The following is a 26,322-nucleotide window of genomic DNA, read 5'->3' as shown; positions in this document are numbered from 1 at the left end:
CCTTACAATTGATCTATACAAGGCACTTGTGATAAGCATGTCTGAGCGAAGGTCAGCAGGGACAGCTACACGAATGTTTCCCTGCTACCATGCCTCTAATTTCAGTAACTCGCATGAAATGTGCTGTGAGCTTTAAGGATCTAAGCCTAATTTCAAATTCTGGTGGTTTCAACATGCTTGTTGAAAAAGTTCCAAAATTCTCGTTCTTCTCCTTGTTATTTTTCACTCTGCTGTCTGGAAAGGTTTCCTGTGAGACGGTGGCACCAGGTGGGAAGGTAGTGTGCCAGGCAGTTCATATCCATCCAGTTTAATCTTGATGAGATGTTTCGCTAATGCAAACTCCTCATCATCCAACATCCCATCACCATCACAGTCTGAAAGTTTCCAGATCTTCCCCAAGACACTGTTGGGCAGTTTAGAAGTCACCATCTCCTTCTTTGCACTAATCCCAGATATTTTGCCATTGATTGGTGACAGAGTGTAGAAAATCTCATCATAGGCAGGTTTATCTTTGGCAACAACCCATTCGTCTTCATCAGCACCTTCCTTAGCACCTTCTCCATATCCGTGGCCAAAAGGTCCTGCCATGGTGCCATCAAATGCTCCACCATGTACAACCTCTGTGGGCATATTGCTCTCTTCCTCTCTGATCAGGCTCATCAGGGAGGCAATTTTGTTGGCCAGCATGTTATCCACAGCTTCAATTAGCTTTGGTTTCAAAGAATGAAATTTAGTGAAGTCACAAGTCTCCAACAGCTCCTGTCAATGACAAAGGTTTCAGTGACAGTAGTTAGAAACATTTCCAACACACTGAAGAGGTTAAAGAATGGGCTTCAAATTGAAACAATCTGTTATCTTTTGAAGCAGTTTCCATAACTGAAACTCCTCTTGAAGGAGAAGCAAAGGGTGTACATAGACTCAATATACTGACCAAATACACTAAGTCAATTTTGCAACAGTGTATGAGCTTGTCTATTAAAAAACATTTACAATACAATTTCCAAAATGGCAACGCATAAAAACATGGCAGTTGATGAATGTCACCCAGCAACTTCCCATTTTGTGATTTTCTTCAAACATCAAAGAAAGCATGCAAGTAAGTCCTCAGTCCTGCTAGCACTTACTCAAGCGTTTAAAGTTAAAAATAAATCCAAGAGTTTGCAGGACTGATCTGATTTTATTGATAAAACTTCTTGTTTGTGATTCAGTAATGAAGAAGCGTCCTTTACAAATAAAGAAAAACTGAGTTGGGATAACAGCAGCAGCATTTTTATAGAAGTGCTGCCAGAACTCATGAAGTCATATGGTCCCTGCTGAGTTTTCATCTCGTACATAAACTACGAGTCTCAGTGAGATGTGTAACTAGGTGATATGTGCTATTCCAACACAAGCCCAAGCATGTTTTACATCAGACCAATGGAAAATTAAAAATGCTTTAGGCAATTAAGTGATTTCTACATGCAGAATACTAGCCAGGAAGAGAGTTACAGTAGAAACTTAAAAAAACCCAAACAACACTGCTCCTCCCGTGCCCCAAATCCCTCTCAAAATGGTGTTAAACTGCTTTAACAAGCCACATCTATCTCCTCAGGGAGCTGCTCCCATACATGTCAGAACTATAATGACAGGAACCCAAGAAACATGAAGCACAGGCAAGTGGCTTTGACCATGCACACAGAGCTTTGGATTTCTTAGAAGAAAATCACCAACAACTATCACTCTGTTCAGGTGACATTTATAAACAATCACCTGATTTACAGACACTGATCAGTACAAATTTATGATACGCAATAAATCTTAGAAAGCAAAGGTCAAACCCGCTGTCTGTTTTGGTACAGTTTTGTTTTCTCACAATTTTGCTCCTCATTACAGAAGTGACTGATCTTTCGCGTATGTATCTGCTGCCATCTGCTGCTGAGGCTTAGCAACATGCAATATTAGTTTGACAAAAGTTCCAAACAAATTGTTTCCATATTCAAACTGACAAGTGATCACCTCTCATTCTCTCATTTCGCATCACTACAAAAGTGGCAAGGGAAGAAAGAGTCAACTTCTTCCACACTACCAACCCCCTTTTAAAGCCTATCTCATGAAACCTTTCCAACAATCCTGCCTGTGAAAACCTAGCTGAAAGAGATCTTGTGCTTCATTTATAATTTACTGTTTCATGCCAGTAACTGATTCCCAAGTTCAATACTTTAGTTTTATAAATGAAACTTCTGCATCCTATAGATAGGTTATTCACTCTTTATGATTAGCAGTGTAAGTGTACCACATAAATTGTCAAAATGATACACAAGCTTCAATCTGGAAAACATCCTCCATCACACTCATGACTAGCCCACAGTCAGACGAAACTGCAGGCTCCTGATCTCATGTTCTTCAGCTTCCAAGCTGAATTATCTTCTAATTCAAAGGTCATTTAAGAAGCCTATGATCTGAGATCCAAAAGTTGCAAATTGAGGTTTGAGGAATAAATTGAAAAGCACTGCTAACAAAACATTAGCTGTTCTTCCCTTGGATACACTCTAAACAACTCATCTCAAATCAGAAGACAGAAATAAAAAGGTGGGAAAGTGACAGAAATTTGGTAGTAAGATTGCATAAAGTTCAAAAGAGGAACAAGAGACAAAAGGTATTTAAAAATTAACAATAAGAGTACAAATTGAGAACTTCTCTCTCTCTTCATAGAATACAAGCTCAAAAGGACAGAAAAAAGCTGAAAGGCACCATTTTCAGAAGAGATAGCTTTTAAGCTGGACTTTTCAGATAACACATTGCCTTTATTACTCACTGGCAAACAGTATCAGTAAGAGGAAGAACAGAGTAAGGTAAAAATATGTGACTGAGGATATCTTCACCTACAAAAGCAATACAAACACCCACATTTAGGACACAAAACGCTAGCTTAACCCGTAAGAGTCCACTGCCATTTTATTTGTACAAAACCTGTAGTACTATCTGCTACGAGGGACCAAATATTGACTAAAAGGACAGAAAGTCTGATTCCTTATCAGTTTCTGTAGTCCTGTATCAGTGGATGCACACTAAGCAAGTCATCAATTTTTATTGTTCTGCACTGTTTCCAAGTCATGCTAGTCATGCTAACTCCATAACAGACACGACTGTCACTTCAATTGCTCTATTGCTGAAGACCCTATACTATAATGCTGATATACTCTGTCCTACCTTTTCCAATTTGGCAATCCTGTTGTAAAGTTAGTATTATTTCAGTGGAACTGTAATTTATCATCTTACCTGCATTTTCTGGACTTCAGGGAAGTCCCCTGCTGAGATATGGTATTCCCTTTGCAGCTGAGTGTAGATCTCTGGTAATCTGCTGATCAGTTCCTTCTTCTTGTTCTCTTTTCCAAACACAGAGGGCATTTCTTTTTTCAGATAGCTGATGATATAAGCATGAACCTAAGAAGAAGCAAAACTGGAATCAAGACTATTGTTTATCTACACTTAACATTAGTGCTCTTCACCTAGGTCATAAAAAGAAAACATAAATAACATGTTTCCCTAAGTCAGCTCAAGGATAAGATATTATCATTGATTGTTCCTAGAACTTCATGTTTACATAAACAGTTATCAACTAGTTTTTGTTGCTTTCCGTACTCCTTTGAGGTACAGAGGGAAAGCAAACACATTTAAAAGAAATACAGTTGCACACTTGCAGTTTAAGAAGCATGGTACAATATTCTATCAGCACCAACAGTGAGAGAAAAAGCAAGGCCCCCAAAAACATGTCCTGACACTACATGCATGGATCATATAAAGAGCACCAGCCATATTGGTCCCTCTGTCTCAGTGGTAGAGATTTGTAACTTCATTTGCCTCACCAATTATTTTGGGAAGCAATGGGATAATGCCTCAAGTAACCCAAGTATGCTAAGTGGCAGGGATATCTAATTGACATGACATTGCATTCCTACCTATTTACTCCCAGAAAAGTGAGTATCTATAGTCTATATTTACGCAGGCACCAGAGGATGACAGAGCAGTTGGTATGCTACACGAACAGCATGCCATGGCTGCCTTGCAAAGCCTTAGGGAGAAAATTCGAGCCTTTCCAGTGTATAAGGAAAGACAATAATTTAGGATGACAAGTCCTAAAACACATTAATGGTTGCAGAGCTCAGAGTTTCCCATCTGCAGTGATCACGATAATCCGGCACTGCCATCAAAACATCCATCCTGCCCATGCACCCTCTTTCCACCCTTACCCTGAATCATTCATCTCTTCCCCTTTACCACCCTCCCACCTTCTTTCACCACCAAAAGGATCTGCTTGGCCACACAGCAAGGGATCTGGTCCAAGACAGAAACAGTGGCTGCACTTCTTAACTCAGTTCACCTATCCACTTATGACCTTAGTCACTGAGGTGAGTTCATTGCATGGACACTGATACTCATGCTTCCCTCTTGTGTGCAGAACAAGGGCACTCTTCTTTTAGAAGGAATGCACATCTACCACAACTTGACGTAATCAAACTACTTTCCTAAGCTCTGACCCAGCCAGAACCACTGACGTCAAATGACCTCTACAACAGGAGAAATCTTTACAGAACTCAGGTCCTTCTTCATTAAAAAAAGATGCAGCTGTTCCCAGAACAGAAATTACTTAGAATTTTCACACACACAGAAAATACATTAAAAAAAAAAAAGAACGTCTATCAAACTGTTGAGCAGTAAAAAGCTGAAATTTTGAAGTCTGCGAGAAGACGGATTACCACAAAAAAGCATCAGTAGAAAAAAAGTGATTACGTAGATGTGGTGTAATACTTAATACCTACCAAAACACAACAGCACGTGCGTTACAGTATCTGTACAAACCTTATACAATCTGTACAGGGGAAGTGCTCTCCCATTCCTTTCCTTACTTATTTAGGAGGCTTACTGGAAACTGAAACAAAAAATCTCATTGTTTTTAAAGAAAAATGGTGTAACCAGTTTTTATTTGCACATCTTAAGATCATAACTTTCACACAACATCACTTCCTCATATCTAAAAAGAGTGCATGCATTTTCACTGGAGATAAATTGAAATTTCTACAAAGGAGAAAAAAAAATAAACAGCATAAAGAAGCTGGGTTTCCGCATAAAACCATGACATTTTCTAATACAGCAGATATGAGTATTTCTCCAGAATGACAGAACTGATTCAACAAGGATATTTCTAAGAGAGTTTATAAATAATTGTAAGTAATTTTATGGATCTTATGTTTAAAATAATACTCCTAGCAAAACCAGAAAAGTACATTTATAGCTCACAAGCACTAAGAGATTCACATATGTACACTAAGCAGTCTAAGGTCTGCCAGTATGCACATGTGCTTCTTGTAGATAAGAACAGTTCTCATCTTCAAAACAGGATAGTGAGTCACAGAACAAAATAAAAAGCCTAATGCCCAAATTTGACAGCAAATTAACAGTTTGCTTTTGGTTTTGGTGACTGTATGTGTTTTAGAAGATATTAAAAACAGAGTAGCATAGAAATAGGACAAAAAAATACCATGCAATGCTGTAAAAAATGATTTTGGAGTGTGAATACTTTAAGTTCAGTTTGGAAGATAGAAAGACAACACTGGAAAAATTCCATTGCTGCTTTCCTGGAGATAAACAGTTTATTTCCCCTCCATACCTGCCTAATTAGCATGTTGTACAAGCACTGTATTTTGTATTCACCTTTATTCATTTTTATTTTATATTACATAGAAATATCTAAAGAGGATCCATCTGACACTTTTCCACTTCCAAAACGATTGTAACAAATGAAAGCAAAAAGCTGCCAACAACATCCACAGAACGGATTGAGATCATAGAAACTTTTAACACATCATCATCAGGAATGTAAACTGAATTTTCAAAAGAGCAACTGCTATGGGGTGCCCTAAAGCTCAGGCCACAATACCCCCCCCTCCCCCCACTTTTAAGTGTATCATTATATTCACAGGGTTAATTAAGCCAACATCAGAAGTGGTATACATCCCCACATGACTATTCTTTTATCGGTGTAAGCACAAGTCCTCTTCATTTTTGCTTTGAAGTCAACATGAAAATGTGTTCCAAGGCAATTGCATTGACTCAACTCACATTCTGTTTGGTAACTGCATAGGAAACCAGAATTTCTGTCTGGTACCACCAGCTTTCTCCCCAACTATTTCTGAGGTTAGTTTTCCTTCCTTTCCAGTTTTCCAAATGATAAATCGTAATTCTTGAATTGCGAATTTTCACTTTGTTCTTAAGCTTTTCAAAACAACAAGATGCTTGGCAGTGCTTTTAACTATTATTCTAACAGCAGCTGCAGTGCTACAATAAAATAAACTCACTGCAGAATCAGCAAAACAGGCAAAGAATTATTTCAGATTGCAACCAAAGCTTATTCTAGTCAGGCTGTGAGAAGAAAGGACAGATTAAGCCAGTATTGTTAAGCAGGGAGTTTGAAGATTAGTATAAAATATAACCAGAAGGTTTTATAAATAATTAAAACTTGGTGATAATTCACAAAGCTTTGAAGTGACATCCACTCATTCAAAGATAACTAGAGACCTATCAAAAAATTAAACAGGTTTTCAACAGCCAGTTGTAGACAGTCACAGTGCTGTCACAGCCAGCCTGCCCACGCACCCTAGTTGGTGACTGTAGGTTGCACACAACGCATGTACTCCTCCAGAGTCAAAAACAATGGGAATGGTGACAGGGGCTACCTACAGTGGGGCACATAACTCATATGCCTGGATAACGAGAGAGAGATTTTTCTGCATAGGATGACACAAAGTCTGTACCACCCAATTGTCTCTGTGACTGGGAATGAAGCAGATACAACCCGAGAGGCTCAAGAGTTTCAATCTAACACACAAGCACCTCTCCAATTCATCAGTATCCTTGCTTCACCTCAAGTGAGGTTTTTAATCAGTCTTGTATTCCAGGGCATATCATAAATGCATTTAGTCAAAGTGTTTTTCCACAGCAGCTGATTGACAGTATGCATTAAGGCATTAATATGCAAAAAAGCATATGGAAGGTTGTATGTGAATAGTTTTGGTTGTAGTTTTTTGCCCCTCTTTCTTTTTTCCTTTTTAAAGTGTTCTCTATATACCAGCTACTGTTAAAAAAAAAGTGGTTTATCTCCAAAAAGTAACATTGATTACCTCACTGCATAGTGTAAAGAAAAAAAATCCATTCCACTACTAAGCAAACAATGGCTTTAACTGCCTAAAAAGCATCACATCCCTTCTCTGAAGTTAGGGAGGCATCCCAGTACAAGTCTTGATTTCCTCCTACGTGCTTCTATATCCTGAGTGGCTATCTCTTCCTTGAAAAACTGACAATTCAATCCATTTGCTGAAAAGCACACAGCTTATAGGTAGAGAAAGACTGGGAAGGGTGAGGAAGGACACATTGGAAGAGACAGAAGAGACCACTCATTCAACTAATTTAGGTTTTTTATCTTTTCTTACCTTTGCAAGTCTTGCCCTCTTAATGAGATCATTGAGCTTCCGCACAGCAGCCTTCTGCGGGAGACTCTGGATATCCTTGAAAAGATCCTGTGCCTCTGCCTCAAAGAGTCTTCGATTCTCTGTGTTTCGCAGAGGATGGGCCCAGAAGGAGCCAATGTAGACCCGCAGCACCTCTGGAGTGTTGATCACCTTTCCCAGGGACCACATGAGTGCACCGTAGACCCTCATCAGTTGTTGTGTGTCCACTTGGTCGGCCTTATTAAGCACCACTCGAATCTTGTCATCCTGGCCCCGGAATGACTTAATAGCCTCTGAAAACTCATCAGATATATCCAGCTTATGGGCATCAAAAAGAAGGATGATGCGGTCAACCCTCTCAGCAAACCACTGGAGGACTTGGCAGAAGTCGTAGCCTGAAGGAAGAATACATTATTACAGTTCTACCATTCAGAAATGTGAGTCTCCGAGAAGGCAGGTTTGGGGATAGAGAACAAAGGGATCACAGCATCTACCCGGGCGAAATGAGGAGATGGGCCACCTGGAGGAGAGCGCGGACAATGAGGTCAGGACAACTGTATCCTACATTTCCTTAGACTGGTCTTGCTATTACCACCTTTTGTTTTTAGCACTGCCCTTCCCTCAACCTTGCCATCCCTCTCTTATGTCACTATCTTCTGTGCTGCTCTGAGTTACCATCTCACACCCCTGATTGCCTCTTCCCAGGAGTTCTGGCTCCAGCAGAGTGCCCAAGCTAAGCAGGTCTGTGGGGCTTTATCACAAGCTCTCTTCATCACTCTTAATGCTGGCCACTTTAGTAGCACTGCCTATCTGTACTAACAAGGGAAATAGCACAGGTGCAGCACTGCAGCGTAACTCAGCAACTGAAAAATATTTGGATTTTAAAACCATTTCCAAACTCATCTCTCCTTGCATTGCAACACTTGCTGTTATTTCTGCCACAGCAGACTCAGAGATACAATTTACAAGTAACATGCCTGCGTTGCCGATAGCTTTGGGGACATGACAGGTTACAGAACACAGTGACATTCCTGATCATCTGAAACAAACTTTGTGATGTTCTAAAGGAAAGCCTATTCATACTGCCTGTCTGAACATTTTAAGTGTAGCTGGCCTCTAATCCACAGAACAAATAGTATTCAGGAACTCCTTATTCAGAAGTGACACATTTAATCCACAGCGAGTCACCACTAGTGATGTGGCATTGGGCTTGGCATGGATGTGACTCATCTTGTTTGAGTAAGGAACAGCAAGGTATGAGTTGGGAGCCAACATCCCACCCCTCGTCTTCCTCTCAGAAAGAAATCAGAGCTAAAAGAGAGAGCACTCAAAATGCAAGAACTGGTGTAAAGCAACCCAAACAGAATCAACAGTTCCCAGCAGCATATATTTCAATGCCAAGAGCAAAGAAAGCTCAGTTACCAGCAATGGGCATCCAGGGTGTCTTTGGTCATTTCTCAGCTGTGCAAGATAAGCCTTTAACCCTCTAATACCCTAGCAAAGAAAACCCACTTACACTACTCATACATGAGCCAATTATCCAAACACTTCATACACCTGGTCCAGATACAAGCAAAACACTCTTCACCACTCATCATTCTCCCTAGCATCTTTTCAACATTATAAATAAAAGGATTTGGAGACACTGTAAAGCTGCTTAGCTTTTCTTAAAACAATGCTGGTTCAGTCAAGTCATTATTCATTATACCTTCAAGTTGTTGGCCTTTAACCCAAAAGCAAAAATGTTTTTGCTTTCCATTAGAACCTGGCTAGGGCCAACACCAAGAAAAGCAGACATAAATGAAAATAATAGGAAAAAATGGTGAACTCTAGATTTATCATGGAACATACTTGTGCATGTTTAGCAACACAGGAAAGAACTCAGTCTTAAATCTTCTGTTTAAAAATCAAATAGCATATGAAATTAAATCCAGAAATTCTAGTTAATAGTAAGAAAAATGTCCCTAGTTACCTGTCTTCCCTGTCCCCCAACCCTCCCAAAAAAGAGATCATAAAAGTTCACTAAAAATCCAGCAGACACATCAAGTTGAAAGGATGCAGGTCAGACTCATTAACTGGCTATACAAAAAAAAAGCCAACATAATCTTTCCTATTAAAATGATTACTTTGTAAGGAATGGAAAAATCTGGTCCCTTTACAGATAATGCTGCTCTGGTGCTTTCACACGTTCTTTCCTATGAACAGTTCCTGAAGGGCTGAACACGAGATGAAAGGTGGGGGCAAGGAGGAAAGCTGCACAGAACACAGCTAGAAGAGAACTCTTCTCACTTTACACTAACAATCTAATCAAAACCAGTATGAATAATTTATCTTTATAAAAATTTGGCAGGGAAGAAAGGGAGAAGCAAGATCTTCTATGCCACTTGCATGTCACAACATAGCTGCAACAGTGCACAAGTCTGAGCTACACAATAACCTGTTCTGATTTCAGTCACGTAGAAGGAAGTATGCTTGAAATGAAATAGATAAAGTTGCAAAATGAAGCAAGTTAAATTCTATTAAGTTCTCCACAAATGGATATGCGAGAAGGTGACTCATAAGGCTGGTTAAATAAATACATAAACTCCCAGCACACATTTGATAGATTTTGAATGGTAAAAACAACTGTACAGTCAACAAGTGCATGTTAACTAGCAATAAATTTATTTTAAATATGAATTAAATATTAATGGAGCATTTGCTTTGAGAAAGAAAAGGCTGCTTATCGAAAATGGGTAAGAAAAAGACTTCATTAAAAATGTGAAAAAAATCTATTCATTTTAATGACAATTTGTCATCAGAAGTGAACCTATTTTATATACAGATTCAGTGGTCACACATTAGAGTATATCTGAACTACAGAGAAGTGATATATGGTTAAATATTTCAGCACTGAGACACAACATGAGAAGCCTCCAATCTCAGAGAACAGTGCCCACTTCCCAGATGAAGCAGGGGTGGGCAGAGTGCTAGAGCAATCCCACCTGCCACTGCTGTCCAAGTACCACACAACCAAGGCTACAACACACAATTTGGACACTGGCAAGTGCAGCCTTTCCCCACTGCCCAAACTGCTGTTCTTCCAATGCTTTACCACAGGTCAGCATCTAAACTTCCCAGTCTTTCAAATGGAGCTCAGTCCCACATGGAAAGATGCACTTTTTGCTATCCAGGGTGGAAGTTTCCAGTTATGTTAATGAATGCCTATCTCAATCCAGCACACTCTTAACTGCGCTCCTGTTGGTGGACTAATCCTAAGGAGAATGTACAGTGTCTTGCTGCAAGGGAAAGACTGACACAATGCTGCAACTATATGTCACCTTACTTAATCCATGACTATATTTTCACAAGCCAGATTGAACTGAGAAAATCCCCTATATTTGACTAACTCCAGATCTAAAAATGCAAGCTAACCAATATCCTCCCATTTTCCTCTGAGTTCGTTCCCCATACTTCTTGAAACCCTCAACTTCATGCCACTGAATCATGAACCACCCCCCGCCCCTTTCTAAAAGCAGTTCCTCCCCACACCCTGCCAGACATTGCTTCTCCTTCCTCCTCTCCTTACGCTCCCCGTTGCTTCCAAATCTTGCAGACCATACACACATTTCTGTCTGACATGGGCTTTGTGAATGTCACCAGTGACGCTGCAGAGGCAGCACAGGGACGGGCATTGTCTGATCAGGGACAATGCTGGCACATGTCCGCACATTCTCCTCCAGACACTTACGCAGCCCCTGAACTGACAGGCAGGAAGCTCCTGGCACATCCTCCTGCCGACAACAAGAGCGGGAAAGGTGTGTCAAGAGAGACAGCTTTGAATGTTGCACTCTGTGTATTTTTGACCTTTCGGAAAGCAATCAGCTCCTTCATCCATGGCCTGAATGCTTTCCAGAGTTATAAATAAAACATGTTGGGAAGTAGTGCATATCCTGTATTTTTACACAGTCTCTTTACCATTTTCCTGCATTTTGGAACTGAGAGTTAGCATTTGATTGCTTTGTTGGTCTCAGAAGGCTTCACCTTACTCCTAGTGATACCTGTCAAATTCTATCATTATGCAGGTGTTACATCCATTCATAGGTAAATAGTTAAGCAGTTGCTCACAGGAAGATGGGGAAAAAACCCACCAAGAGCAAAGAGTGAAGGTTTTACACTGAGATCCTCTAATGTTATTCTTCCATCAAACACATTAAAACATCACCAATACGAAAAGTCGCTGCTCATCAATGTTAGAAACAAGCTAAACTTCTAGAAAGGTAATTTAAAAACTCAGATATGAACAGACACCAATAATGTGCCAAATAGAAAGCATCTAAGAATACTTATTATGAATTATGAAAAAAAATCTCATCTTGTATATACAATTTAGAAAACAGCAGCAAGATTCATAAGAAAAATAAAAGTTTAAGAAACAGAAACAGACAGCTTCAAAAATTTGCTGAACTATAAAATTTTGAAATACAAAACCATGAAATTGTCAAGAAACAAATTCTGAAGAATTAGCCTGTATATTTAGAGCTTTCCTGGCAAGCACAGAAAAGCATCCCTATATTTAAGTCTTTAATCACTTTTACAGTGAAACGAAATGGCACTTCCCATAGTGAAGCACACCAGCTGCAACATTTTTCAGTGAGCAGCAGCCAGAGAACTTAAGGGGTAACAACATGCATTTTGGAGGAAAAAAATCTTTGTTAGTCTGAAGCTGTACAAACAGAACCTTCTCTGACAGAGACATTTAGGGACAGCAGAAAACATGTTCTAGAAACCTGCTTACATCTGCACACAGTCATTTAAAAAGTAATCTATGCAACTCAAACTTCAAAACATGCTAAATTAGACTTGTGCCATAAATATGTTGAAGTCAGTCTGACTCCTTCAGGAAGCAGGTCGGACAGGCCTTGCTGTGTGCAGCACCACAGGACAAGTCAAGTTTGAGCTCCACAAAACAACATGTATGGAAACTGCATAGGCAGCCCAAAAGTCTCATACAGGAAATGTATCTGACTATGCAATATTTCAGACATGGGTGAGCACAGTATTGCCTAATCATAAGAGCATGCAACAGGACCATACAGTGACTTGCAGGTACTCCGCGTATGCTGATGCCTCAGTATATGAAACCATAAACCTTGGCAACAGTTGTCCTGGGGCAGAGAACAGTGCTCTAAAGCTGACTCCCCAAACCTTATTTATGGTACAACCACACTGGTTAAAGCTAAACAGCATATAGGAGAACCATATTTGTGATAAAAGAACTGCCAAGTTACATATTCAAGACAATCCTTAACACATTGAAGAAAAAAATTCATGAAATGCAAACTAATCAAGTTAAAGCCTCTGAAACAGGTTAAGAGTTTGAGGTTACCACTAGGCACTGTCAACTTAGTCGAAAGTCTACCATACCAAAGGGCAGGCCAGCTAGGCCATAAAAACAGCTGATAAGGCACATACTATCAAGAAACAGAGTTTCTGAACAATAAAGGAACAACAGTCATATGTTTTGTTAGGTCACAAGAGCAATTCTAGATGGCAGTGAAGAGCCACGGTCCTCTAAGCAACACGGGACTACCAGTGAAACACAACTCTGTCCCACACACGAAGTCTGGGACTTCCACAGCAATCCCTAATGGCATTGAATTCTGTCACACAATTGCACGCTTCTTCAGTGGCATATTAATATGATGCTCTAGTTATCTGCTTATTTTATGTTCACTTCCATACCGCAACACTAGCAGCTGTGCCTACAATAAAAGCACCTTATTTATAGCTCAACCCCCTCAGTTTTTAAACATGACCAGCTTGAAGAGCTTTAGCAATTATGAACCACTTCTTCATTCTTCATTCATGAACTGCAATAGTATATATGAGTCTATTCATTACTACTTTGTGGAAAGCAATTAAAATTAGGGAAATAACGTTTTTCCTCAGGAGCGTCAAAGCACTAATTAGTCAATAGACCATGCAACCATAGCCATTTGCAGCCATAGCAGGGTAAGAAATCCCAATCCCACCAGTTTTCAAGAGAAAAAATTCCAAACTCTACATCCAGCCTTAAAACATGGGTTTAATACGCCTTGTAGTAAAAAAGTTTGGGACACACCACCACTCAATACCACTAAAACAGGCCTCCAACAGATTGGGATGATGACTTGTCCAGTACAGCAAAAAATAGTGAGCTCGGTTATTTTCAAGTCCTGCAACTCACCTCTGCTGATGCGCTGCTTCTCTCCAGAGAGAATGCCAGGGCTGTCAATGATACTGATGCTCTTCAGTACTTGGTTAGGTAACTGAGAACACATGAACCTGCAGGAAAGGAGGCAGGGAAAAAAAACATTAACAATAGCTCTAGCTCAAGTGTAAATTGTCCCTTAACAGCTCCCCTTAATGTATCCGCTTTCAGGAAGACTGAAATGAGATTTTTAAAAAAGTTTCTGAAGTTCTAATGAACCCCTATGTTTGACAACCATACATGTTTAAGAAAACAAAATGTAAACAGAGAGCTTCTCAAAAAAGAAAACACAGGAAAACCTTGTAAAACCACATGTCTGACTGCTGATAAAATTCCAAATTCTGCAAGAGCTGAGAACATGGGCCATATATGCAACATTAAAAAGATTCCATAAAACAAACATTTTACTATGATCAAAATTAGTACACGCAAGAAATAATTCTTCATGTACTCCCACTTTTGCCCAAATTCAAAGGGATTCAAAAGAAAAGGGAATCAGGCAGAAAGCCATACTGATGATACGTTTATATTCCAGTCACTGCCAAGTCACCCTCGCACCTGCTCTGGCAGCACCTAAACAGTCCCCATCTCTAACCCACCACCCTCCTGAGGTGGGGCTTGCGGAGGACTGAAAACAATAGTATTTCTCCCACAAACCAAGCAAAAGCTTTCACACTGCCAGAACCAAGAGGTCAAATTACACACAGCATGCTCTAAACAATAACCTCCTGCCTCTACAATGGCAGACAAATTCAACGGTGGCATTATGAAAAATAAATAATTCACGAGGCCTCCGAGAGCCGTGCAGAACACTTTGTGTGTTAAATCCAAACTACTCTGATGCTTCTGGGATAGTTCATGACTGAAAAACTTCACCTCCCTTTAAGAGATTTGCGTAAGAGTTTAATCTTCTTACCAGGTAGCAGCCGAAGACCCTACTAACAAGCACAGTACCCTACCCTCCTCCTGTGAAGCTGCCCTGAAGCAGCCTAGCACAGGGTCAGGCTGCAGGCTCAGGCTGTATAAGATGGCCGCCCTGCATTAACCCATCGCTTTAGAAGGCACACTACCTCAAGAAATAGGGTATCACAGACAGCAAATTTTAACCGTGCCAAGGTCAAACAAGAGCTTTAAGACCAAAGATAATCTTAGTTAGGAAGACTTCAGGTAGTCATATCAGATACAAAATGTAAGATGTATCGAAATTTGGAAGCTATTGTTGGACAAATAATGATCCAGATGATCCAAAGAAAATCAGGAAGAAAAAAAAAAATACTTACACCTCGCTTCACCTTGTTTTTTCAAGTGACCTTGTAGTTACAAGTCTAACAAAAGCACACAGCATCCCTTCTTGTGTACAACAGAAATGGCAGCACCAGCTATGCCTCTCCCTGAAACCCAAGAGGGGATAAGGAAGCTGCAGCCATCTTGGCCTGACAAAACCTCAGGGTATGTAAACAGCACTACCCTTTGGGTTTTTAGTGGAACACCAGGTGTAGAAAATACTGAATATCTGAAGCAAACTCTTCCACTAAGGCTAGTTTTCTACTAACTTAAGAGATGCTCTCGAAAGAGGAGTGAGGTACTATGAAATAAAATAACATTTTTTGAACTTTCCGAAACCTAAAGGACACACTATGCTAAAGCAAACATTTTGCTGAAGCATAGTGGATGCATAAACAACAAAAAAAATGCATTTCACCATGTCAACAAATAAAAAAAAATACATCACTAGTATGTACAACACGAAGCAGCTTCCACAAATTTGGAAGTGTGGAGACTCAATTTTCATATATGTTTTTTCTTATCACTTTATTCCAACCTTAGAAAGCCCAGCACTTGTTTAGTATCACCGATGTGAGAAGTGGTATTGTGGCTTTGCTTAAGCCATAGCAGATAGGCGGTTGGAAAGAATGTAAGTTTTCAGGTACCCAAGTATGGGGACGGAGACAGGGTAATGTGTATTTGGGTACAGAGTTAAGTTGCTTTGGCTGACACCACTTATCTTAGCCATGATTAGCCTCTACCTGGTTGTCACCTTCCTGCCCTCATATGGAAGAAAGAGAGGATTAACTGTCAACTTGGGTTTGCAATATAACCGAAACAATAGAGCGCAGGCGCCAGAATAAGGAGTTCAACCGAGAGGAAGACTTTGAGCCTTCACCTCACGACCCTCAAAGAAGACCCCTAGAGAACAGTGCACAGATGCAAGTAGGAGGGTATAGATGTAAATAACTTCAGGGAAATAATTTGATTATGTATAAGACTTCCGAGAAATGACATGAATATGAATAACTGTCCTAAGTAAATATGTGGAGGTGAGACTAACCAGTGTGCATGCAGGAGGATCACGGAGGTGATCTCCCATGCACCCAGCACTGAAATAAAGCTTTGCTTCACAGACTTTGTCCTCTCTTAAAAACTACATAGGTGAATGTTTCTCACTCCGAGATGTTTCTAGGTCTATCTTATGGGAAGATGGGCACCATTATTGCAGCTGAACAACACGGCAGTACTTTGACTTAGGCATCACCCGAACTGGGACAGCTGGGAAAGACTGTGCCAGAAAATAGAGAACTGCAAGCTTCAGAAATGGAAAGACACTGCAGTCTTTGCAGCAGTCATCAGTGGCAAAGGGAGGAGGAAAGCATATAGCAAAAGGATATGAAATAGAAGTATAAAATCGGGATTAACTGACTGTAGTTTTCAGAATACGTCCATAACCTAAAGACAACAGATGGGTTAAAAGTCTTACATCAAATTAGTATTCTAGACAACTTAAAACTCTAACGCTAGTTGTATTTGAATATCTCTTTTTGACACTGAGACTTGGCTCTGAACCACTATTTCTTACATGGCCTGTATGAAGTGTGATTTTAAGCACTGCATCATAAAAAGCAAAGCTATGTAACATCTACCTAAATAACAGACCTTCACCAAAAAAAGCATTACAAAAATAGTTGTACGAATGAGATGACTAACTGCTTATTAGACCTTTGATACTGTCATGTTTTTCATATTATTACAAAACTATTGTTAAAGAAAACCAGCAATATTAGACCATCCTTGCAAAAAGAAGTTACGTTGTTGGGAAAAATGAAATCAACAACCTTGTAATCATGTGTCGATTTTACTTTTTTTTTTTTAGATTAACTATGGATGACTCAAAGTATCTAGTAAGAATTTATACTCCTTTTTGTGTCCATTCAGATACCCATTAGAATAGAGCAGGACCATGTGTTTCTTCCCAGCAGTGCCAATTTATTTCCATGATCTTCTGGTATACGGCAATATTCTTTCCTCACTTTAACTAACGTCCAAGGGCAGACGAGGTCCTGTCCTCATCCCCTTCCCCCACCAACGTCCCTTAAAAGTACATAGGAAAAATAAAGAGACAAGTTTCTGCACTCAGAAGCCTTACAGAGACGTCTACCACAAGCAGCAAGATACAGGGGGAAATAAGAAGAGGTCATGGAAAAAAGAGGCAAAGTAACATCAATAAATTAATGCAGCTAATTTAAGTACAAGCCTTGATTGTGCTAGTGTGTTATTGTTTGGTTTTAGTTTCTCCATTACCTCAGTCGCTGTTTCCTTTCATGTTACATTTAGATAAAAGGGCACTTAACTTCACAGTCAAACTGTTCTTGGCCCTAAATTCTTCCATAAAGCAAAACACTAGGATTGGGAAATCATTTTTAAAAAAAGTGGGGGTGAGTAGAGAAAATCTATGGTTATGAGTGAAAAATGTAATATTGGGTATAAAGGATTGTCAGCATGACAAATGAGAGAAGGCAAAGTAAAATATGTAGTATGATTGCAGGTAAGAGCAGGGGAAAGTTACTCAAAGATACTGAACTGAAGCCAAAGACATTTTCAACTAGGTGAAGTAGGAAAGAGAAAGGAGTTGACAAGTTTTGAAAAAGAAGCAATATGATCAGAGTTGCAGACCAAGGGTGATGCTAGGGGAACCTAAAAGCACCTAGATCTCCTCTGCAAAACTAAGGAGCAAACGTGACTGCTGAGGAAGAAAAGGTTGCTCACAGCACTGCAATATAACAATATCACAGCCACCAAAAGGATAAATATATTTAACTTTTTGTAGAGAGCACAATGGCGGGGAAAGAATCAACCAGAATAGTGACCTGGAGGACAGGACTTAGTCAATATTGTCACAGAAAGAGGTCTTGGATCACAAAATTATTATTTAAAATGCGACTTGATTGCAGCTTCCCACGCACATATTCTTATCTCTCAGCAAAGCGATAGCCAAGCAAACTCTAAGCAGCTATAAACTTTCTTCTGTGAATAAGCACAGCAAGAGATAAGCCCATACATGATGAACTTTTAACACATACACCAGTGTTTATCAGCCAAACAGGAAACTTTATTGTTAAAAGAGAATCAATTTAGATTAACTGGCTCGCAAAGCCAGACCTCCATATCAAGCTGCCATCAAATACAGGAAGAAAACAAGGTTATTGCTCACACAATGCGAAAAAAGTTATTAATAACTTTTAACTGGAAATATTCAGCCTGCTACTTAAGTTACCTACAGCAATATTCACAGCCCCATAACAACTCTCCCATTTTTCGCAAATACACAGCAGTCATCCAGAAGCTAATGCTATCATCCTGGTCTATGGGACTGCTTGAAGACCAGCTAGTCAAAATTAAGCACTTAACAGATTGAATACATATTCATCCAGTAGGTAAATTCAAAATATTCTCCATTCTTGTAGGCTTTTTTACACAGCCCACCAATTCACAATTTTAAAGAGCTATACCAAGACCTCTGGTGAGACCAGTGGAAAGGAACAAGATCGTAAAGGGAAAATATTTTTGCCTTTTTTTGGATGGTAGTTTTCAATAATAGTACTAATCTATCAGTTTTATTGAGAGTGAGAACTTGTGCCGAAACAGATCCTGAGTTCCAGCTGGCATAATGCCTTACAAACTAGTCAGTTGGTGGAACATCTCAGCAATTTTCTGTGAACTGGTTTTAACCATGATTTTCTATTCAGATAACTGAATATATCTGTGCTAGTGCTACCCCACCTAGTACTGTCTTTTTGCTGCCTTTTTTTTTAATTCACTTGAACTGCCACTGCTCCTGCTTGTATTGGAGTATTTATTCCATGCTGTTCAAAACAAGTACAGCAGAAAAAACTTAGTAAAAAACACTGATGCTTGAAGATGGTATCAAGTAGAAATTTAAACACACAAAAAAACTAAATCAAAAGACAGCAAGCAAACAGATCTCACCTGTTCAGGAAAGCATTTCCAAAGCGGCTGAGTTTGCGAAACGGCTTCTTAGGATCAACAACTAGGGCATTTCCAGGAATGCTTCCTTCTGAATCTCCGTACATCACAGCAATAAAAGAATCCGTGGTAGGCTCTGGACCAATCCGCATGCCTGGAAAGTCTTGTTCGAGCAGGTATCTACAGATGGAGAATACATAAAGTAACAGAATGAACAACTGGGAACTACGGCAAAAGCAAATACCTATAATTCGCTTGAAAATTTCCAAGGATATACACGCTCTAGAATAATAAAACTACATCTTTCCTTCATTTCATTATTTCTATTAACTAGGGAGGGGAAAAAAAGAAAAGAAAAAAGAACCAAATTCCAGTTTTTCACAACAACTGGGTAAAAAGGATAAAGTAAATCCCTTTACAAAAACAGGGTGGAAAGTATTCCCTCAACTGCAGCACCTGAACCACTCAAGTGGATGGTTCTACCAATGATCCCAGTGCTGTAGTTTACATTAGAAGATGTTGCTGCTTTTGTGTTTTCAAGCCCATACAAGTGCTGCTGGTACCAAAAGAGAGTTGTTTGAAACAGCACATAAGCAGCATCAGTTTGCTGACAGATCTAACCCTTTGATGAACTCAGTATGATTTTACTAACTTTAACTCATCTTACCGCAGGCAAAGATAGCCCAGTTAAGAGACAACACAGTCACATCTGTTTGGGAGAGAGGAAAGGATTTTTTTTTTTTCTTTTGACCTGCATATCAAAAAAGTAACTGGTAACTAAGTCAGACCTGCAGAACTTAAGGCCTAATGGTAACATACTTCCAAGAAGCACCAAGTCAGGCAGCGCTGTACCAGCAGAACCCATCTTGCATCTCCCTCCAAGTAGTCCACTCAGAGATGCAGACAGCACATGCTCAGTGGACCAAGTCTGATACACCAACTCTTGACTTTCCAGACAAGAAGGTCTCAAACTAAGGACATGCATATTTAAACGCTAAAACTTCATGGAACTGGAGCATACATTTACAGAAAAAGCCTGTCTTCATCCCTTCCTGTATGGCAAGGGAGAAGCAATAGAAGTCCCAAGCCTATCAAGCAAGCCTCCAGCTTACAACGTTCCTCCAACCTACATTATGATAACTGCCACTTTCCAAAAACAAAAGCAGACAATCCTGCTTAACATTAAAGCATGAGTGCTATTGTCCTCATTCACAACAGCACCATCTTGAAAATGTTCACCTCAAGACTAAGACCAAGTTGTTTTCAAGTATGCTGTAATGTGACATTACAGGAGCACTGAAATTCTCCAATCAACTCAAGTAATCTCATACTTATTAATTCCATGGGTTCCACATCACCCAGGTATTCTTAAAAAGACCCACAATTTTAACCAACTACAATTTAACTTTTCACATAATCAGTTGGATTTAAACAAGAATTCTTCTTCAGACACAGGTGATGGTCCTACATGCAATGACAGCACTAGTTAGGTTTGAGCACATCCGTATTAACATCTGTCTTTGAGTAAGAGGTTTGTTCTGGCCCTTAATCCAACAGCATTATGCATGTTCTGCTATCATTTCATAAACCAAAATTGATTTGAGAGGACTTGCAGGCTGCTTTTGCTGCGAAAAAAAACCCAGCAACATTCTACAGTGTGCCTGTACTTGCTGAACAACCTGTTTGTCTTTAAGTTCAATACCCAAACATCCACAGACTTTATAGATCAGTGCACAGAAGCTGAATTTAATGAACTAAACATATACTACACATTTCAAAGATCTTTTTCCACTAAGCTTAGCAAACTGGCTCCAATTAGCTCAACCTATGATCTAGGAGGCTTAAAGCATAGAACAGTTATTTACATGAGACCTCCTGCAGCTTTCTGCTTCCAAACAAATAAAAAAAATGCCAATGCTAAAAACTGCAGGAAAGGAGGAACGTAAGAACAGTCATACCAGAACATGCCAAAGTCAATGTGTTCTACTTCTAGAATATGCTGTACCTTACACACAGTAACAGGGAAATAAAACTAACCCCTCTCCAAAAGCAAAAAAACCCAACACTCAAACATGCCTGCACATGCAGGAGTGTACAGTGCAGCAGATCCCTCACCTTACGAAGTAGGTCACGTAAGAAAATGAAGACAAAACTCCTTTGATAGCTCAGCAGTTGAATCCTTTATGCATGGAAACCCAGGACGTCCAAGTGTTGTAGCAAACAGCTAAACACCCGAAACACAAAGTGTGTTCCTGCCTCCTCACAGAACACCACTGCAGACTAGAGCCCTCTAGAACAGGATGCAAAGGCTAACTCAAAAGAACCACTACAATTTTCCAGACTGGACTTATCCATAGCATTGATTTTGAAAGATCAATTATACTTTTATCTTCTAAAGTAAGATTTTTAACTTGCCATGATAAAATGTTCTATTCCAAAGTCTCTCAATTCTGCTTTTCCTCAGTGTCCTTCTTTTAAAAGAGAAGGGATCTCTATGACACTCATAACTAAGTTCTTCTCTTGATACTAATTGTCATTCCCAGACTTCTGCTGACAGAGGCAGTAATAATAATAATAATAGGAATAACAATAATAACAACAATAACAGGAAGCTCCCAGAGCAGCAGTGAAGAATATTGTACTGAATCAAATGTACATGAGAGAAGTCCCAGGTCACAGAAAACTACATGATGGGATCTGAATGCAGGATAAGACACCTCCAGAGTAATAGGATAATTGCTATCCATTGTAAGCTCATGAACCTGCCAGGCACGGTTATGGACATTCGGTGGTGGTGGTCTTTTAGACGACTAAAAAAACTAATCTCATGGCCTGCTCATGAAGTTCCTGCACATCTAACACCTGCTGAATTTACAAAGAGTTGGAAGTATGGAGCACCTTTCAGAATTTCCAACATCTGTACCTTCAGCTTGGAACTCAATAGTGCAAATTCAGATTACCTGCTTATTGAAATGATTAAACAAGAATAAAGTACTACTGAACTGCCATGATACTTCCAAGTTAACATCACAGATGCAGCTTTAAAAACCAGGCTTTTATAGAGATAACAATCCAGGAAGGCAAGATCTCCTTCCAAATACCAAGCCCCACCCAACAGTCACAGAGGTGAGCCTGGTGGAGCTGTTCAACAGACACAGGAACCACTTTGCAAGACAGGTATTTCTCCATTAAGACTGGCTCACAGTTGCACCTCAAGAATCAGTACAGACTAAAATAAACCCTAGTTCTTGAGCACTGGCTGTACCAGCTATATCACACTTCCTCTCAGCATGAAAATAGCAGTTTCACTTAGCCACACAAAAGGGATGAGCAGTCTTCCGTAAACTGAAAAGCTGCAAATGTTTTCCTACAGTATGCTATATTAACACAGGGAAATACCTGGATTTTTAGCATCTGCAACTGCATGCCCTTCTCAGGAATTTTCAGCAGAGAGGGAGTTCAAAAAGGTTCACAGGAAGAATGCTTAAAAATAGCAAAGGTCCCCAAAACAGACCAGATCAAACAACAGACATCCTGTTGACTCCTCTCCCTTTGTTTTTACCTGGGCTATAACCTTTCTGCTTTGCCAATAAACATTCATCTATGTTCCTTTGCAAGACCTATAGCCAGACTATGGGAAACTGGTTTACAAAGTTCCAGAGATAGCAAAGATTACTCACGGTTACGGATACTGATAATCATCTGAGGTCTAAATGCTTTAGCTAAGCCACGCTAATGCACGAACACAGGCGAGCTGGACAGAGCAGCATTGGGCAGGGATGCACTGGGAGACAAACTCAAGGGTCCTTTCATAAGGTTGCTCACCTCCATACTACAGACTGCACCAAATCCTCCATACTTTCTTTAAGCACAACAGAACTAGCAGATGTCTGCTTTAGTGTAAGAATTCTGCCCCAAATGACTCAAAACTTTCACGCAGAGCTAGTAACAAAGAAGTTCCAGCTTTCACCCAAAGAAATGAAGAGGGGTTTCCCCCCTGAAGAAATAGATGCAGTCCATTCTTGCTACACAAGCGATTGTACACTACTTGCAGATTCCAGGTGTTAGGCATACAAAAGGGTGCTTTCACAAAACCCAGCTCTGGCTGAGTTAAATAGAAGGAAGTTTACCATCTTAACCTCTGAGTAATACCTGTCAGCAAAGCAAATGCACAGCCCGGCAAGCTGAAGAATTTACTTCTGTTTTTCCTCATCTTGACAAGTTCTTTAAAAAAGTCAATCTCTTACACTTTTAAAATAGAAAAGTTGTTAACAAGTTAAACATTATTAGACTAGAAGTTTAATTCATTGTTAGAAGGAAAGAAAAAGGTCAGCAACTACAAACTCACACTGACCAGCTCCTATATCTTTTTCATACGCTAGAATTCTCCTCTCCTGTCTCTCCTTTCCCCACTTCTTTCTCTAAAGCAGTCAGGAGAAATTCAGATAACTACAGAAGCTGTAAGGCCAAGCAGCACACATGCAAGATAAGCATTTGGTTCTCATCCATTCCCCCAGCCCCTTAAAAACAATCAGACAAGTATTAACATTTGGGCCTGGATATATTTGTTTGAATTGTCAGCATTGTCAGATACTCGAATAAAACAGTACCACCACGCTACACCTTAAACAGTGAAACTGGCTGGTTTCACCCCATTGTTTCAAGTGCAAAGAGGATAAACAGCACCAAGTGAAAAACCAGAAGAGCTATTAGAAACCTGGAGTGTTTGTTTGCATATCTTAATCCCCAGGGACATTCAGTCATTGCTAGAGCAGTGTTTTCCATAAAGACCTAGTGGAAGGAACTGGGTGGATGTGGATGTGTCAGAGGTATGAAAATGTGAACTTCTCACGATAATGTCTAAATCAAAGTAATCCCAAATGAATATCTGTCAGCTAAACAGAATTGTTATGTTCACACATAAAGCCAATAGAAAACACTTAAGTAGATCTAGTATGCCCTCCTGACTATGAAATGGAGAAATGTGGAACAAAGAGCAGTTTTGTTTAAGATTCAAAATAACGTTGACTTGTTAAAAGGCTAGTGGTGAAAAAAAACAAAAACAAAACAAAACAAAAAACTACAGTCCAACTTCATTCTAAGAAAAATTATCTATAATAAACCTGGAATTATAACAATCTTCAGAGTGTATGACGTCATTCCATGGGACATTCAGTCTACCTGAGGGGAAATTTATTTGTGGCTGACCTGAAGACTGTAAAGTTTTCCCATGTCTTCCAAGTCTTGCCTTCAGCATACAAGGAATTCTCTTTTTTGGTTTTCTTTCTCTCCTCTAAATTGGATTTTGAGTAACAGGCACTGTGACACTATTGTCTAAGTTGCACCCATCTTGAATGGAGCATTTTCTCATGCTGATTCAACCAATTATTGTCTATTCTATAGCAAACACTGATGTAATGAATGTTCACCATGGTGAGGTCAGACTGTGGTCCTTTAGAAGCAGTAACAGCTGTTCTATTACTGATTGGGGCTCAACAGTCAATTCCTGTCTTCTCCAACAACTAATAAGGGATTAAACCACTCTGCAATCTACCTAAAATGGGGACAGGAGAAAGGGGTAAATCGGGACAGAGAAGGGCACATCACAGTAGAAGTCACCTCCTCCATTGAGTCAGATATTTTAGTAAAACACAAAAGAAAACATCTTGGAAAACTTTGTCAAATTTGTCTGGGCATCTTCACCTAGCAGTGACCAATGCTAAAAAAAGCTGGAAATAGCTGTAACAAATGACACGTCTTTTCTCATTCAAACAGTATATTAGTATTAGTCAACCCTATTTTTCATATTTTATGGTTAAGCTGATAACAAGTTACCCACAAAGCAAAGTACCAAAAATACATCTAAAGCACTGCAAGGTATATCAACGTTTCTAAGTGCAATATTGACTTGCACTGCAGTCAAATATGGGCAACTGTAAAGGACAGAAAAGTTGAATGTCCATAAACCAGGAACATGTGTTCTAATCCAAAGCAAACTCTTACAAAAGGGGAAAAAAAGTTTCCTGTGAATTGCAAATGACACAGCAAATCATCTGACAGGCAGAACAGCTTCTGGTACATACATATTTGGGACCGTTCTGTCTCCGTATTACCCATGCTCTCACCATTCCCCATCCATAAACCAGGTAATAACACTTACTGGAAACATATACAGACTAACAAAGCAACTATAATTTTAAAGAAGAAAATGAATCAGCATGGCTAAAGAAATGTTAGGAAAACCGAAATCATCCTCCCCACAAACACACACTTTCTTGTGACTACCTTTGGGGATCCTGAAACTAACTTTCTCTTCTTTTAATTATAACCCTATTTCTATTTTTAAAATATTCCTCTGAGCAAAACCACTTTAAATGTTTGCAGGAATTCAGTAATAATGGGTAAAGAACCAAGTTCAACATCAAGCTTCCAATTAGCTAGTTGTAAAACCAGGAAAGAAACATGATTAGCTCAGTAAACATCTGAAAGGCTCTCAGGTGAGCAAAGGCAAACATCACTCTTCAATGGAGAAGGGAGGGAGGTCTTTTGCACTGTAAAAAGAAAACAGTGTTATGGCAAGGCTGCCCATAACCTTTGGAACCGAAAGAGAAACATTTGTAAAGTTTACAGAAGGGCTATAATTAACTTCAGATATAATAAGTGAAAATGTGATCCAAGTGAGCACTCGGTGTCATTTGCAGAGTTTTGTATAACCTTAGACTGATTTGTAAGAGGCATATGAAAGCCAAACACACCCAAATATACGGAAAATATTCACAAACTCGTAATACCCGGGGCATACTTCAGCTTCCTAAAATTAGTTACTAACAAACTTCGCAATAAGGAAGACAGGGAAGGCAGTAAATACTGTAACAGCAGCAATATTGCTAAGCTGCCTCATTAGTGATATTGCTTGTTCGATGTAATTGACCAAAAGAGTTGGAGGGAAAAAAAGTACTTTCCAGATACCATGTGTATTGTCGCGCTTCTCTCTTTATCTTCACATCGAATCTCTGCATTAAATCACTTTGGGGAAAGAAAGGGGAGGGGATAAGGTTAAATGGTCTGTGACAGCCGATGCTGTCATGTCGTTTTAATGCGAAGTGAAATCATTTAGAGATTAAAAAAGAAAAAAGGCTAAGAGGAAGTAGACAACGAAGTTACACTTTGTCAGCAGAACATGAAATCGAGATAATATTCTTAAACCGGCAGGAGAGTGACCGGGCATGTTACAGATCCGGGAGCGGCACCCATCCTCGGCGCGGCAAGGGAGGCTCTCGGATAAGCCACGCTCCTCGGGAGGGACACCGGCGGCGTCCCCGCTACCCCGGATCGCCGGCAGCAGCC

At 39.7% G+C, this 26,322-nt stretch overlaps 1 protein-coding gene across 1 annotated transcript; it reads right to left on the bottom strand.

Annotated features, from left to right (window-relative positions):
* Positions 1 to 222: 222 nt before the first annotated feature.
* EHD4 (EH-domain containing 4) lies at positions 223 to 19,155 on the bottom strand (the record flags this gene model as incomplete). Its single annotated transcript, XM_009709912.1, has 5 exons — positions 223 to 759; positions 3,259 to 3,423; positions 7,467 to 7,879; positions 13,693 to 13,790; positions 18,979 to 19,155. Coding segments are annotated over 5 exons (1,390 nt in total), but the record flags the coding sequence as incomplete, so codon positions are not given.
* Between the last annotated feature and the right edge of the window lie 7,167 nt (positions 19,156 to 26,322).

This window comes from Cariama cristata, unplaced genomic scaffold (genome assembly GCF_000690535.1).
Source record: "Cariama cristata isolate BGI_N322 unplaced genomic scaffold, ASM69053v1 scaffold17561, whole genome shotgun sequence".
Classification (NCBI taxonomy): Eukaryota; Metazoa; Chordata; class Aves; order Cariamiformes; family Cariamidae; genus Cariama; species Cariama cristata.
The sequence above is the reverse complement of the archived record's forward strand: the minus strand, read 5'-3'. Positions and strand labels throughout refer to the sequence as shown.